The sequence below is a fragment of the Kockiozyma suomiensis genome (genome assembly GCF_038497685.1).
Source record: "Kockiozyma suomiensis strain NRRL Y-17356 unplaced genomic scaffold V2V93scaffold_15, whole genome shotgun sequence".
In the NCBI taxonomy this organism is placed as follows: domain Eukaryota; kingdom Fungi; phylum Ascomycota; class Lipomycetes; order Lipomycetales; family Lipomycetaceae; genus Kockiozyma; species Kockiozyma suomiensis.
The window spans coordinates 64,344-80,581 of NW_027117678.1; the positions used below are offsets into that span (position 1 = coordinate 64,344).

A 16,238-nucleotide genomic window follows, 5' to 3' on the forward strand; every position below is an offset into this window, starting at 1 on the left:
AGGCGCACGCAACTTCTTCCTTTAGCCTCCTTCCTGCTGACCTTTTTTTTTTCTTTTTTTTTTTGCCGCTCTTCCGGGTTCTAATTCTAGTCTCCATTGATCTCTTTCTTTTCCTGAACATTTACAAAAAAAGTTTTTGGAATTTTGCTTGGCTTCGCACAATGTTCTGCAGCCTCGACGCACTAGCCGTGCTGTTGCTGCTTGCTGTTTGTTGTAAAAGCCAGCCAAATCAAGCTAGTCAAATTAAATGGTTCGTAAACGAGTTATTAATATATTCTCTTTTCTCTTCTGTAAATCTCCAATAAATAAAAATTCATGTCTGGCTGCCAAAAATATCTTAGATCAGCCGAGAACGCAAATCATTTCTGTTGGAAACAAATAAGAAAGCATGATAGAATTATAAGCAGGATCGATTTCAATCATTGAATCGTTTCTCTTATAGAAACTTGAAATAGTTGTATTAGTTAACTTCTTGGCCAATATCGTATTCTTGTCGAACAGAAACGGCTTTTCTGGCAATACAGCATTCTCCTGCACCTAGTCACGCATCTAGAATAGACGAATAATGACAATGCAGACCCGAGTCAGCCCATCGCGTTAATGCAAATGCCGACTTCTTTTCAATACTACTTCGCAAACCACAAGACAAGTCAGACACTCTAAAGATCATTCTCGGTATTTCTTAGGCAAGATGTGAGCATCGGACATACCCGTCCGATAGACTACTACAAAAGACAAAGGCCCAAGTTCAGACAAGCGCAGGCGAAGGCGCGCCGCCGCCGCGGCAGCCGGCGAAGTGGTGGTTTAGGGTGATCTCTACTCAGAAAGGTTTCGTAAATACGTTTTTCCGAGTTCCGCTTTTGTCCTTTCTATCTGACTGGTTCAGTCTTTTTGCCAAAGAAGATGGTGTACATTTCGTGGCTTAGATCGTACATCCAGGTTTTTATAGTTTCAAACTCCTGTTACGTGTCTTATCGCCAAGACGGAATTTCTCGTGGCAAGAAAACTGATGAATCTGGTTATCAAGACAGGATTTTCAGCTATGTAAGATGACGGCCACTACAATTAGCCGACGATAATACGGTTTGTAATTCTGTTATTGCTTTGTTTATTTTACGCTCCATATGTATATTGTAAAGATTGCGATTGCTCTGTCAAATGATGAATGTGGATGCGCCTGCTTTGTTTAGCTGTATGCATTTAGAGATAGCTTTATATGTCCGTGTTACGAAAAGGAATACATGATTTGACAAAACGAAACTTATTTGACAAATCAGGCATGCCGACCGAAGAATGCGTGCATCCCTCTCTATTCTCAAATCTGTAGACCAAGTCGGTATTTCCGGAGATTTATATCAATTTTGATTTCTGTATTCATCTTTCTTTGACAGCAGTTTGCAATTTACTATCGGGAAAATTTCCGAGCGGGTTGAAAGACATCTTCCTTGCAACTTTCAATTATTTGAGTCTGACCAACGCGGATTGATTTTTTTTTTTTTTTTCTAAAATATAATTTATTTTTATTTCCAGACGAGTGTAGTTTCTGGCTGCATCATTTTTATGTTGCGTGTTTTGTGTTTGTTTTGAGACAAGTAGGCATGAAGAGGAGCTACGGGATCAGCAGCTATTATTCGTAACTCAATCTGTGAGACCCAGTGTGAAATTTAGTCAGCAACCACAAAAAAATAAAAAAATAAATAATAATAATAAAAATCTAATCGCGTGGCAATTTTGTCGCCACTCGTCGCATTAAAAGAATTAGCTGTCAAAATTATGAGGACACATAACGTATATACTGCTGTTTGCTAATTGTAACCATATAGATCATATTAGGGGGGGATCTCTGATTCTAGATGCTTATGTCCAGTGAATATCGAACTGCTGTACAGCAAATTATACAGCAACCCAATGCTATCCCTTTCATTATCTCTCCGTCATCTCTCCGTCAATCATATTCTATATCAACCAGAGATGAATCAAATATGAATCAAATATAAAACAGATATGAAACGCCACACTTTACCGCGACACAGCGTGTCGAGAATCGAAAGTTCATTACTAAACCAAAAACGGTAATGGTGAGTAGGCAGACAGGCGCACAGGCTGTAAATATGCTTTAATTGCTCGGGTTGGCGGCGGCCTGCGATGAATTGAATTGACTGAACCTCACTCTATCTTTATTCTACTACTCTTTTCCAGATGATTATACTTGTAGAATAGAGGCGGAAGACAGAGTAGACAAGAGTGTGCACGGATTTTAAAAAGTTGCACCGATGGTTATGATAACATGATTGACAGGTTCTTTAACGCATTGCACTCACTCCTAATATTCTTGGGCTTGAACTGGCTTTCATTTCGAGGGCGTGTCAAACTATTGACCACCGTCAGCTGATAAGTAACCTCATTTTTTCTTTTGCTGCTCTCTCTGACTCTATCTGACACTCTTTCTGCATTGTCATATTATACAGAAAGTAGAGCAAAAAACCCAATTCGTGAAATCTTGCAGGCTTGCCAGTTCGGCAATCCTAGTCAGCCCACTTCCACTTCTCTATCTCAATTCTCTTTTCCTCTTTTTCGTCTTCCGGCCCGCGCGCTTATCCGGTGCTTTATCGTGTCTTCCTGCAGTCTGCGCATTGTATCATCCAGGCTACCAAACTATCGACTGCGACAATCCAACGGCTTTCCTCTGAATCTTTGTCTCAATTTACAGACCCTTTCAAATCTTTCTTTTTTTTATTTTTTTTATTTTATTTTTATTTTAAGCTCTCACTCGCTTTATGTCAAAGTATTCACTGCGTACGGCTCTACTTTCGCATTCTCACGGCTCTGGTCCCGTCTTCGCTTGAAATATACTTCTTGCTTATCTGCGTTTTCTCTAATATTACATAATAAACCCTACACTGATATTTTACCCTAGATAGCCCTTACCCTCTTAATACTTTTATCAGCAGCCGTCTTCTCTTTTCTCTTCTTCTTTAATGTCTTTTTACCACAGGCACCATTTAGAGTCACGGATTGTACTGCAATTTTCTTTATATTTTATAAATAAAATATTATTCTTTCACAGTCTTTCATGCTGCTTCTTAAGCGGCTCTGCGTGCTCATGGATTAATTTGCCTCAGAGAAATTTAAAACTTTTCTAGTTGTAAACTCCTCTAGTAGAGTCGGTTTTGTCGCCCAGGGTTTTGCTGTCGCAAACACTCTTGAGGCTGCTTTTGTTTGCCTTGAGCTTTGAATAATTCTATTATTGTTTATTGTTTGGGTGGGCGGCGAAACATACATTTTGATTCCTGTAAATCTTTTTTATTCTCTATTTTTTCATTTTTGTGTTTCTTGTTTTTCTTCTAGAATCCGAATCTTTAATAGAGATTATGGACTTCAATCGTCATTACTAATATATTTCTCATCATACCGCCTAGTAAGAAGAAAGGGCTCTACAAAATAAGAACTGTTTCCGACGATCTTACTGACTAGGCAGTGTCTCGCTATTCTTGGACATTTTTCGATCGTGAAACGTGTATGGGTTAGGTGGTTCTAAATAAGGCTATCAAAATTAATATGGTACATTTTTACGCCGTACAATTACGACCCTATTTCTATGAAGCAGACGCTGGATTGACCAAACAATATGAAACAAAGTAGATTTGTTTGATCCAGATAAGAGCCATGAGTATTTTTCTTGCGGTGCAGATGTACGTAATCGATGACTGAGATTGGCATGCAGATACCGGGCAAGTGCTAATCTACCCGCAGTGATTGGCCTTGACCGCGCCAAGGAAACAATGAGATTGTTTCAAGCCCCTTCACACTGTCCCGCAGCTTCTCTGTCCTATTCTTTCTTATCAGCTTCCGCTCTATTTGCTCCTGACAATATGGCTTATACAAACAGTAGTGGTAACAATCAGCAGAATATTTTGCTCGTTTAGTCCTGGAATGGCGTAATACTAGTGTAGAATAGTGGTGTAAACAAATATTAAAATTTGCGCAAGTAGCTGAAGAACGCGTCATCGCCAAACGCGCTTGCACGCCTTTCATCCCCTCCCTCCCCAATTCTCGCACTCGCCGCTATGAATCAAAGATTCAATCAAAGACTCAGAGATTGGAATCTCACGAATACGTACCAATTGATCTACTATGATTTTATTGTTTGAGTGTGCGTGACTTTTTGTCGTTGTGTTATGGAGAGCAAAGTAGTAGAAGCGAAAACTCTGACGCTATGGTGGTTGCAAAACTAAACTGACTCCAGCCTTACTCCGCCCCAATACCATATTCCTCCTTGATAGACTCACGTTACCTATATTTCTCATCTCTCTATATTCCAGTAATGCGTTTCTGCTGTGCGCAATGTCAGTTGTCTCATTTTTTACCATTGTGCGCTCTCGATTGAACTTCATATTCCCTTTATTCAATCGCTTTAGGCTAGCTCTTCTCTTTTGGCTGTTTCCTACTCTCATTTTCCGTCTCTATTTCCTCATCGTCACGCATAATTCCGTCTCTCTATCTGCCTTTGTCTGTCTTGTATACGTCTATCTACCTATCAAGATCCTCGCCATATCAGTGAATAAACTCCGAGCAAATGGTTTAGATGGTAAATACCCTAAGCGTCGAGTATCTGGCGACGACGCGTATTATTTCACTGAAAAGGCAGCAATTGAGGCGCAAGTTCTAGAGTTTGATTTTCGACGACAGCATCCTTCATCGAAACTCCGAGACCGTTTCACGTTTCGTCGCGTGCTGTTCTTGTGCACCGGCTTGGCTTATGCGATTATCATTTATACCAGTGGTCTTGTCGCGCCTTTTACTGCTAGAGATGATCTTGTTAGAGAGTATATGAGCGGCAACGAAAGTGATGCGCAAGCCGTGTTTATCGCGGCTAATTTTTATAACAATGAGCGGATACTACCAAGCTGGACTGCCGAGATGATTAGACTTGTTGATATTCTTGGCGAACAAAATGTACGCCTTCTTCTTTTTTTCTTAACTTTTTGTTATAGTCACATTCAAAAGAGAAAGAAGCTAATATGTGTGGTTATGTAGGTATACATTTCACTTACAGAGAATGATTCGAGCGATAACACTGCCTCCCACCTTCTTCATCTAACCCGCTACCTCGCATATCGCAACGTCGCCTACTCGCTAAACATCACGACAGCCTTACATCCACTACCGCATCATAATCCTTGGATCGACACTCAACACAGGATAAGCTACATGACGGGAGTTCGCAACGCGGCACTCGCTCCTCTTTCTGAAATCTCAGACACCCAACTTGGCTCGCGAATATCGACAATAGTCTTTCTTAACGACGTGGTATATCATCATACCGATGTGCTCAGTTTACTCGACGCCGTTGATATCAACCGACAATCTCGTGCAGACGCCCCGATTGTGATGGCATGTGGCTTGGATATGGAGGTCGCGACGCTGTATGATCAATGGGCCTTGCGCGACCGCTGCGGCAGAGCAGTAAATGGACTCTATCCATATTTCACTGCCGCAGAAGATCGTCGTCAGGTAGCCAAGGGTGGTCTCGTCGAAGTTGGAACATGCTGGAATGGTATTGTTGCCATGCGCGCAGACCCATTCATGTCGCCTCCGCGCCGGTACTCCGCCGACCCTTCATCCAGCCCAATACTTGATGAATCTACTCCCCCGCTACGATTCCCTGAACCCCCCGAATCGTGTATTATCTCTGAATGTACACTACTACCAATCTCGCTTCTCAACAGCTTTCACCATGATGAGATTACGCCGCGGATAGTGGTCGATAGTCAAGTACTCGTCGCCTACGACTTCAAGTGGTGGTGGTTTTACTCTTACTTCACGCGCACGCCAATAGTCAACCTCTGGATCAGCTTATTCGAGCGACCACTGCTTCTCATTTGGCAAAACTTTGGCTTTGCAAATTTTTATCGCTGGTCTGAACTAAAAGACGCATGCTACCCAACAAATTGGCTACGCTGTTCAACCGCTTCTGAAAAATTCCTTTCGCCTCCAAAATATAATCCTCCGTTACTCCCATCCACTACCGACTTTGATCAAGGAATTTCGTTGCGAGCTCCGAAACCAGTAAAGAGTAAATCGGCAATGATGAAAAAGAAAGATATCAGGATGGGTGATTTGCTGAAAAAAAAAGAAAAATATTTAGTGCATATGAAAGAGATGTTTTTAAAGTACCAATTATTTTAAACCAGTCATTTGTTTTCTTTTTTTGTGGGCTTTTGTATACTATAAAATTATATATTACTGTTTATTTCGTTTGTGGAGAATGGTGTTTTATTGGTTTTGGTATTGTTTAGGATCCTTAATTTACATGTTTTACATTTTTTTTTCTCTAGACATAACATATCAACTTGATATATATGGGAAAGTTGAAGTCACTTTTAATTTATCACACTTAGTTCATTCTACTCTCTCTCTCTCTCTCTCCTTCTCATAATCTCTCTTCACAAAGACTCCCGTCACTATTCTTTCTCACCAACACAAAAATTAGAAACATTCTTTTATTTTCAACCGAAAACAAAAGCAAAAAAAAAAAAAAAATAAATCTGAGCCGCTTTGCTAAAAAAACACAGAGCAGAAAATTCTCTCAAATACTTAAAAAACAAAAACCTTTTTAGGTTGCTTTTCCTAACGAGTATTCTTTTTGTTTTTATATACTCGAAAGTATGTATCCTCAAACATATGTTGTATTGCCTTTTTTCATGTTTGTCTGCGGCTCCCACAGACTCTTGAATGCAATCTGTAATCATGAGAGAAAAAAATTTATAAACCCGAAACCCAATTGAAAAAGACCCCACATCGCAACAGAGTCTTTTCTTTATAAAAATTTCTTTATGAAAAGAAAAAAAAGGGAGTCAAAAGCAAAAGCAGAAGTCAATCGCATTTTCTATCACACCACGTCGAAAAATCATTAACTTTTTTCTGAAGATATTAATTGAGAAGAGAAGAGGAGTAGACTCTTATGTTATTTTTGATATTAGTTTCTATTTTTTTGGTATCCTTTTCACAATCTGAATTATTTGGCTTTGGCAGGTGTACCATAAGTCTTTGCGATATGCGGATTCTCAACAATGAAAAGGAACGCAAATTGCATTGCATGTGCGGCAATCGATACCGCAAGTAATAGATAACTTGCGGCCATCAACGAAATTCCATAGTATCCGGCGTATCCTACCGAATACATTGGGTGCGGCACCAGTTCAAAGACACCGTCAAAGCATAGTTCGAGATCTTCAAGGAAGAAAAAATCACCCCAATACCACGCGTAATCCTTGACGACTCGGTGCGCGTCGAGCTTGACCCAGAGATTGAATATAAAAAGTGAAATACCGGCAATCCAGCGGCCGATATGCAAAGTCAAACTCTGGTTCTCGGGGATACTAGCGCAGCAGAAGGCAAAGAGCATGTATGAAGTAAAATCAGACATCAAAATCAAATCGACGACGCGACGATAGAGTAGCCAAGTGTTGTACTCAATCGGCACCGACTCGAAGTCGTAATCTGGGCCCATCTTAGCCGAGAGTTCCCGCTTGATAACGCTATACGACCATTTCTTGAACGACGAGGCGCTCGGACCGGGTTTACTGAAAACCATGGTCTGCTCGGCCCATCTCGTAAGAGCCTTATGTACAGACTGTTGATAAAGAAGAAATCCTAACCCACCGTTGTACGCCATTCGTGAGACGGCGTATATTCCGAGAAAGGCCCATTTCCGGATAGATGCAGGAATGACAAAATAGAGAACGACGTAGAAGGTAAGGATTGTAAGTGTTAGATAGTCTGAGAATGACTTGGGCTTGCTAGGATCAAGAAGAGCGGTGACCATATCCTCTGTTGTAGGCACAGGAAAGACTGTTAGAACAAAAAATTAGTAATCTAGCTATCATTCGCCATTATACTGATCGAAACAGCTGCTTGCACGCGGTTCCCTCTGGTCACAGCGCAATAAAACATGCAATCACATCAAATCTGCTTCAAATCTTGAATAATAAAAGAGCATACCAGTTCCGTCCGGAGTACGACCATAGGTGACCTTTGAAGTGTCGGGCTTGAGATAATTGCTGATCTGGATCTCCTTCTTTAACTTCTTGCCCCGCTGCACGAGAGCCGCCTTACGCTGCATGTACTTCTTAGCCAAAAGCTCTTTGTTTGAAATAAGTCTGCGCTTGCTCTTCGACAACAGTGAAATCTTCACAGCGGCGCCGGTTGCGATGGGCGTGGTCTGCACGGCGGCGTCAGCAACGAGCACGGGAGAGTCAGTGACGGCAGGCGACGAGTGACGCGAGCGGATCTGCGAATCGGTTTTCATCGAGAACGTTTTCAAATCAGAGTCAATCTATAAAATCCTGGACTGTATATATATAGTCTGTTTGTTCCTAGCTGTTGAAGCGGGATATATTATATAGAAATAGCGAGCGTATGAGAAAGACTGCGGAGAAGTGCGCTGAGGAGCAACTAGGAGAGTCGACGGCGGAGCAACGCACGCGACTGGACGACGGCTCAGTGACAGCCGCGAGAATGAAATACCCTAACCTCGTTTCATTCCGACTCGGCGCCGACTTTGATCGAGAAGAGCTGGTTTTAATAATGCTACATAGTGAATATGTGAATTCGTAGCAAGGAGGAGGAGGGAAACGATAATTGCGGTTGTCTATTTATGAATGGTTGGAAAGGGGTGTCAAGAATACAGTAAGACTTACTCTACACTCTATATCTCGTTATCTTTGTAACCTTCAGATATCTTTCATCAACCAGATATTCATTATTTGTGAATTCTTTAGTCTAAAGAAAGACATCGTTCGGAATTTTTCTACTATCGTAATGTAAAATGCCTGGCGAAAGATCAAAGATATTTCTCTTGCCTTTTCACCCGGCCGAATTCATGTGCCATTCTACTACATATTTGGTCTCTATTTGGAATCGCTGTTTATAGAACTTTGCTTTCTGAGCTTTGCTAGTTTAGTTCAGACCTCTTTCACGATTTACTATCAATTCTGTTTATTCGTTGTCTGCTTGTATCTCTGGTATCATGCTCTAACGGCCATTACAGTGGGCACATCATCCAATGGCGACTATCAATTGTTTCTCTTAAATCTATCTATGCGAAAAGAGAAATTCGCTGTTATGCTTTGGCTTCTCAGTTATAAAAATCATTTAATAATTATCATCACGTAGGCATATCCGGGTACAGACAATCAAAGTAAACCCTGTACACAAAACCAAAAAAAGAAAACAATAAACTTACACAGCCGTAGCCAAATTCAAAAAGAATTGTAGCACATAAAGTAAAAGAAAAAACATAGCAAAAGAAAATGCATCTCAAAAAGCAAAAACAAGGAGCAAAAGGGATTCAACCATCAGCAAACAATTTAGGTCGCAAATTCGTGACTGACAACTTTTCATAAAATCTATGAATTCATTGCTCATTAATAAGAATCGCAATTCTCGTTTCTCGTTCCTTCCTCTCGTTCCTTCCTCTCGTTCCTTCCTCTCCTCTCGTTTCTTCCTCTCTTCTCGTTTCTTCCTCTCCTCTCGTTTCCTCCTCTTTCCTTTCGAGACATCGGAAATCTTTTGTCTCTCGTCATTTGGATATTCACTTTCGTCATCCATATCGTTTCTCGCCGACATTTGCCACTTCAGCCCTCACCTTCAGTTTTGATCCTTCTCACAGCAAATCACTCAAAGTCATTAGATAAAGAGACTGATTCAAGATCATAACCGAAAAAAAACCAAAAAACTACGCCAAACCAATCCATGATCCCGTTGTTGACAAACGCAGTAGACACAAACCAAAAAGCAAATTAGAAAATACATTCAGCAAAACAAGCACATATGCCACAAATCTTTAAACTAACAGAGCAGAAAATTCGTCCGGTTGTCCCCGCAAAGAAAAAAAAACAAGTGTGAACAAACATAAACAAGAACTGATGCAGTATGTGATTTACAATCAAAGACAACCAAAAACGTCGATAAACAACACCTTTATGGATAGCACATGCCAACTAACAAAAAAAAGCGCCCCAAAAATGAAAAAGGAAAAAAAAACAAATTCCAAATGCCCGTGCCAGAACAAATAAATGTTAAAAGATGCACGAAATTGGCAACACGCTAGCAGCATCGACTCTTTTCAGCTTCACCAATAGGCTGGGTAAGATTTACTGATCCGATACTGCGCATTGTGCCAGTAAATGCATCGGCCTCATCATCATCGGAGAACGAGTCTGATTCGTAGTGAACAGAGTTGCGGCGAGATTTTTTGAGGATCGGACGTCGTTTGATGATTGTACGCGTAATACTTTCAAACACATCATTAACACCTAGAATTCAGGTATCAGTTAGTCACAAAGTGCAAAAGCTCAAAAAAATGAATAAATCATGAACTCACCTTCGTCATCTTTGGCACATATCTCATGGCATGAATCACGGCCAGTCCAGTTTGGGTTGGCGACAATTTCCGAATCACGAAGCCATTTCTCAGCATACTGCACGCATTTCTCATACGGGACTGCCCGACGCGACGGATCCTTATGCACAAGATCGAGCTTCGTGCCGACAAAATGTATTATGATATCCGAGTTAAGGTTCGCCTTGAGCTCGAGCAACCACGAGTGCATGGCATCGAACGAGGACTCAGAGGTTATGTCATAGCAGAGAATACCGCATACCGCAGACCGATAGTACATGGGAGCCATAGATCGAAATCGCTCTTGACCGGCAGTGTCCCAGATCTGTAGACGGACAACTACACCGTCTATGACTATTTTTTTGGCGAGGAAGGACGCGCCGATAGTCGTAGGCTGACCTGTGGCGCAATAGTTAGCAGCCTGTAACGATGAATCGGACACTTGATTTGCCAAACGGCAAGAACAAGATAAAAAACAACACAGAAATAATGCCCATTCAGAAGGACGTACTATCATGAAAAGTGTTGTGCACATATCGAACTACCAGAGATGTTTTTCCGGCACCTACGGCACGAGTCAGCTGGGATAAACAAACGGAAGATGCCGTCGAGCGACACCCAACCTACCCTGGGCGCCGAGGAGGACGACTTTGGCGTCAGCAATCATTTAAAAAATAAAGAGCAAGCGTCTGCAACAATGACCGAGTAAAAGAGAAAGGGGCCACTTTTGAAGGCGAGAAAGGGGTGACAATGACGGCTGCGACTGGGGAAGTTCCAGCGAAGAGGCGTGTTTTAGTTTGGCACAGTTCCAGGGGTTGCCCTACTGTTATTGTGGAGATCAGCGTACTCTAAAATTCAGGCTTTTACATTCGGTGTGAACAGAACCAAAACAACATCAGGCACGCACACTAATCACTAGCTGTATTTCCCAACGCAAGAAGGGAGTTCTCACGAAGAGACTCGGCAACGATGATTTGCACTATATGTGTTACTTCTGGGCGATCGCATAGCAGCCAGGTAGTCATGTGTCAATTATAAAGGGGCCAGGAAACAGGTGCGCTGCGGTCTCTCTCGGTCTCTTCGACGAGAGACCGCTTGCTCTGATTTACATCAGTTTTATCTTATCTATATACAGTTCTTATGGTACGACACACCCAAGCCAAAAAAAAATCCTATATCCTTCCAAAATCCTTAAGCACACCAGGAATATGCGTATTCGTGATCTTCCCCTTCCGCGGCTTCTTCTGCTTCTTTTCATGCAAATTAGTCGCCTTCTTCACTGTCGCTGGATCCACGCTCGTAGGCTTCAAGCCAACCTCCTCCAGTCGACCTGGCAGCTCGGCAGCAGTCGGAATCGACAGCCGATTCCACATCGACTTGAATTCATCTTCAACACCGCCCATCTCGCCGCCCATATTAGCCCACACTAATCTCGGCGTGCCTTCCTTGCGCGTCCGCAGCACCAGGATATCTCCGGCTGCCTCGAGCTGGTCGATGGCTTCGTTGCATGACGGCCAGCCGTCTTGTAACTCCTTAACAGATAATCCTCTGAACGTCTGCTGTCGACGCAAATATGCAAGTAAACCCTCTGCCGTGCGGATGTTATGCAGCGGTCGGTACTCGTATGTCTTTCGCGCCGGGTCGTAGGTTATACGCTCAATGTGCTGCAAATGAACTAGAAGTTCAGGGCCACCGACGCCATTGAGATAGTCTTGAAGAGCTCTGACTGTCACTGGCCGGTCTTGCTCCTTCACTCGGCTCAGTTAGAATCTCAAAGTCGGAAAAGAATTCTTTTGTCAAAAAAGGATTGAGAAGACACACCTTCACATATTCGACTGCATGATGCAACTGCGTCAGCATATGACTTCCAATACCGGTATCCGCCGGCTGAGAAAACACTGCGTCTAGTCGTTAGTCTTCAAGTTCTCTCGGGTTCTATATATATCTATTGTGGTCTCAATCCAATTGCCTCGTACCCGTAGAAGTCTTGGCTTTCTTTCGCCTCCGCCCTTCATCTTCCGAATTATTCGAAGAGTTCGCAGTCGAGTCAATAATCACCCTCTTCTGCAGCACAGGCTGCGCTTTCAGCCTGTTTTTGAACGCCGACAGATCAGCGGCTAATGACTGCGACATCGTCCCGCTAGTGCCTCAACCCTGTGTTAGCGTCGGGGTACGGCAGGGAGCACGGATACTAAAATATGCGGCAAGAGAGAAGTGAACGGATTTACAATTGGAGTTATAGCAGCTTCTGGATGTATCTTTACGATGATCTATCGCAGAGTGGTGGCGATGACGCGGGTGCAAGCCGCATTAGATTTTGATGTTTATGGCATTATTATCTACTTATTTTTACAGCTAAAACCTTAATACTAGCACCGTTGTAATTAGATGGTACGCGGATCTGTACCTCGGGGCGCAGTACGCTTGTTTACCTACTCACCTCGCTCGCATCAAGGCCTCGTTAGCTAAAGCATCTAACGAGTGAGTCTCTTTGGCTTTAATAGCAATAAGATTATTAGTTTATTGCTGCTCTTGAAGTGGACACTCGCTATCAGCGTCCTGATTAACTTTGAACGATAACCACCGATATCTACGTCATACACATACGTCCTCCTAATCGTCACCATGAAATTACTATACATCGCTATCTATAGGAACTCGACGAAGCCTGCAAAGGAACTTGCTGCAGCCAAGGACCTTTCAGATTTTGGGTTCTTTGAACGGAAGAGGTAATGTCTTCTGTCTCAATGGGTCTCTGCATATCTTTCATAGCGGCTCAGGGATAATTGACCCTAGAGCTAGCTGCTGGAGGTGTTTTTTAATCTATATGATGTAACACTAACACGATATGAATATAGCTTTGGCGAGTTTTTGACTTTTTTTGCAACTACCGTTGCCGAACGAACTGCACCAAGTCAACGACAAAGTGTGGAGGAAAACAGTGTGTACCTATACATCTTAGTTTTCTAATCTGATACTAATTATCACACTTATAGACTATATGGCGCACACGTATGCGCGAGCAGAGGGTGTTGCCGGTGTCATAATCGCCGATAAAGAGTACCCTATCCGGGTTGCCTACAGCTTACTTAACAAGTTACTCGACCAATTCCTGACTCAGTTCCCTCGTGGTCAGTGGGCTAACGGGGACGTCACTCTTTCATTCCCGGAACTCGAGTCGAGTTTGGCAAAGTACCAAAATCCACAGCAGGCTGATAGTATCATGCGTGTGCAACAAGAGCTTGATGAGACGAAGATTGTGTTGCACAAGGCTATCGAGTCAGTGTTGCAGAGAGGCGAGGAGTTGGATTCTCTAGTTGCTAAATCATCGGCATTATCGACTACATCAAAGATGTTCTATAAAGAGGCAAAAAAGTGCGCTATCCATTCTCATTATATACTGCTGGAATTGTTTACTAATTGTGTAAATGTAGGACGAACTCTTGCTGTGTGATTGCCTGAGCAACTTGTCTAGTTGTCCCTTCATTTTGGCCATGCTTTGTGCGGTTATATGTGAATTATGATCTGCATTCAACATAAAGCACTGTCCACATCAGAGCATTCATTATCAATGCTTGTTTATATGTCTTATTTCTTTCTCATTACTACAGAATTGTTACATAGTCTGCTTTTACTGTTATTACTTTATATTTTGATATTGTTTTGAGTGTTGCCTGATGCTGTGAATTGTTATGTAAACTTTATATGTCTTGATGTCTGTATTGTCAATGTTTATCAAGTATTTCTGTGTTTTTGTTTTTGTGTCGAGACATATGCTTTTAATACATGTTGGTTTCTATTACGCGTAATAGCCGTGCTTTTTGGCTCTAAAGGCTGGCTCAAATCGTTTAGTTCTGATGGTGAAAGAATACAAAGATGCGGATCACGAAGTGGGCGTATGGCGCTTTGCTTAGTAACGTGGATATTCAATCCCAGAGATTTTTGTTGCGTAAGCAAATATTCTATAAATATGTTGCTGTAAGAAATCAATATACTTGCTGTGTATTTATGATATAAATTCTTTCATCAAACAAGCCGTCGCAAGCCGTCGTAAGCCGTCTTGCGACGGCGCGTGATCAAGGTTTAACTGAAGCAACAAACTTCTGTACTTTACTTCACGTCTCTGCAAAACAAACAGTTCACGCTCACAACCTCCTCCACCCAATTTGGACAGACACCATATTAAGGGCAAAATTTTCTTATGGCTCCACAGCCACAACCGACCTCGGTATTCGTCCTTGATAACGGCGCTTCTGAGATAAAAGCCGGGCTAGCAACAGCCTCTTCGCCTGCGATTTATCCAAATGCCATTACTCGCAGTCGCGATCGCCGGGTTCATATAGCTGACGAATTATACACTGAATGCAAAGACCATTCTGGTCTTGTATACCGTCGGCCGTATGAAAAGGGCCATTTAACCAATTGGGAGAGCGAGAAGGCGATTTGGGATCGAGTAATTTACGAAAAATCGGGAATCAAACCTGACGAGACTGCGTTTATTCTGGGCGAGCCTAGCGCGCAGTTACCTGTTTGTTCCGCGAATACCGACCAAATAGTATTTGAGGAATATGGGTTTGCTACGTATTTCAGGAGTGCTTCCGCGTTTTTAGTACACGAGAATGATCAGAATGAGAATCTTTACTTGCCTTCAATAGCCGGTGATCAAATTGAGATTGGCGGAGACCAAACTACAAAGAAAAATTCAAAATTACGAAAATCAGATACCACGCTTGTTATTGACTCTAGTTATTCAGCTACGACAGTAACGCCAATAATCGACGATAAGATCTTCTATCCAGGCATCAAGCGACTTAACATTGGCGGCAAATTACTACGCAATTATTTGAAAGAGACGATTTCATACCGGCATTATAATATGATGGATGAATCATATATTGTGAATGAAGTCAAAGAACAGTGCTGTTATGTTTCGACTAAGTTCGCTGAGGATTTGGATTTGTGCAAGAAATTGTCACTGGCGAAAAACCCATTGGCAATCGAGTATGTACTTCCCAGAGCTTCGGCTGCAGGTCACGTACGCAGTAGAACAGAACAAAGTGATCCAGATGATCAGATTCTGATTCTTGCTAATGAGCGCTTCAATATTCCGGAAGTTTTATTCAATCCTTCTGATATCGGCGTTAGTCAGGCGGGAATCTCTGAGGTTATTATGCAGAGTCTACAAACTGTTCCTGATAGAGATGTGAGAGCCTTATTACTGGGAAACACAGTGTTTGTAGGTGGAAGTATCAAGTTTGCGGGATTTCAAGAACGCGTGTCGCGAGAGCTACGGTCGTTAGCGCCGGATGATGCGTTTCTTCGACTAGGATTCCCAGACGAGTGAGTATTCTATTACAAGTCAATGGATTTTATGATATTGAGATACTGACTTGGCTTTATAGTCCGATAACATATGCCTGGCAAGGTGGCGCGAGACTAGGACAGCAGAAAATGAAATTGCGATCATTGCAGGTCACTAGGAAAGAGTACATGGAACACGGCGCCAATATATGTCTAAGAAAATTTGGGAGACCTTCAAAGGTAGCCACGACTGTAGATGACGAGTATTGATTAAATATCGGGACTAGTGTATGATAAATTGGAATGTTTTGGATGTATATAGGGCGTATATAGGGCTAAGACGGAGTTATTTGAAAATGCATACTGATCTAGTGATGAATCAGTAGAGGAGCAATGAACAATGATTAATTTTCGACGTCGTTGACAAGAGTTTTACAATTTTAGTAGTCTTTTTCCATAGTTCCACTATCAACAAATACACTCGCAAATGATCAGCATATGTTCAGTTTATTCTCTGGATTTATTCTCTGGA

General features: G+C 42.1%; 6 protein-coding genes across 6 annotated transcripts; 3 read left to right on the top strand and 3 right to left on the bottom strand.

The window, feature by feature from the left end:
• Positions 1–4,190: 4,190 nt before the first annotated feature.
• V2V93DRAFT_84565 (cryptococcal mannosyltransferase 1-domain-containing protein) lies at positions 4,191–6,345 on the top strand. The gene is made up of 2 exons (XM_066912806.1): positions 4,191–4,956; positions 5,038–6,345. Exons 1-2 carry the CDS (start codon positions 4,345–4,347, stop codon positions 6,187–6,189), a joined length of 1,764 nt encoding a protein of 587 aa, XP_066763597.1. The 5' UTR covers positions 4,191–4,344; the 3' UTR covers positions 6,190–6,345.
• A 588-nt stretch (positions 6,346–6,933) lies between these two features.
• V2V93DRAFT_392592 (uncharacterized protein) lies at positions 6,934–7,828 on the bottom strand (the record flags this gene model as incomplete). The annotated part of the gene is made up of 2 exons (XM_066912480.1): positions 6,934–6,986; positions 7,135–7,828. 2 exons carry the CDS (start codon positions 7,826–7,828, stop codon positions 6,934–6,936), a joined length of 747 nt encoding a protein of 248 aa, XP_066763598.1.
• Positions 7,829–9,870: 2,042 nt separating this feature from the next.
• On the bottom strand, positions 9,871–11,324 carry V2V93DRAFT_84622 (P-loop containing nucleoside triphosphate hydrolase protein). The gene is made up of 4 exons (XM_066912807.1): positions 11,033–11,324; positions 10,917–10,970; positions 10,388–10,804; positions 9,871–10,319 (listed from the first exon to the last, which is right to left on the bottom strand). The coding sequence occupies exons 1-4, from the start codon at positions 11,070–11,072 to the stop codon at positions 10,111–10,113; spliced, it is 720 nt and encodes a 239-aa protein (XP_066763599.1). The 5' UTR covers positions 11,073–11,324; the 3' UTR covers positions 9,871–10,110.
• Positions 11,233–12,659, bottom strand: V2V93DRAFT_374965 (TFIIE beta subunit core domain-containing protein). Its single transcript, XM_066911375.1, has 3 exons — positions 12,382–12,659; positions 12,227–12,303; positions 11,233–12,153 (listed from the first exon to the last, which is right to left on the bottom strand). The coding sequence occupies exons 1-3, from the start codon at positions 12,536–12,538 to the stop codon at positions 11,578–11,580; spliced, it is 810 nt and encodes a 269-aa protein (XP_066763600.1). The 5' UTR covers positions 12,539–12,659; the 3' UTR covers positions 11,233–11,577.
• Positions 12,660–12,739: 80 nt separating this feature from the next.
• V2V93DRAFT_374973 (Longin-like domain-containing protein) lies at positions 12,740–14,406 on the top strand. The gene is made up of 4 exons (XM_066911376.1): positions 12,740–13,134; positions 13,264–13,346; positions 13,402–13,780; positions 13,869–14,406. Exons 1-4 carry the CDS (start codon positions 13,031–13,033, stop codon positions 13,927–13,929), a joined length of 627 nt encoding a protein of 208 aa, XP_066763601.1. The 5' UTR covers positions 12,740–13,030; the 3' UTR covers positions 13,930–14,406.
• Positions 14,407–14,528: 122 nt separating this feature from the next.
• Positions 14,529–16,203, top strand: V2V93DRAFT_374976 (actin family). Its single transcript, XM_066911377.1, has 2 exons — positions 14,529–15,745; positions 15,808–16,203. The coding sequence occupies exons 1-2, from the start codon at positions 14,607–14,609 to the stop codon at positions 15,974–15,976; spliced, it is 1,308 nt and encodes a 435-aa protein (XP_066763602.1). The 5' UTR covers positions 14,529–14,606; the 3' UTR covers positions 15,977–16,203.
• The last annotated feature ends 35 nt before the right edge of the window (positions 16,204–16,238 follow it).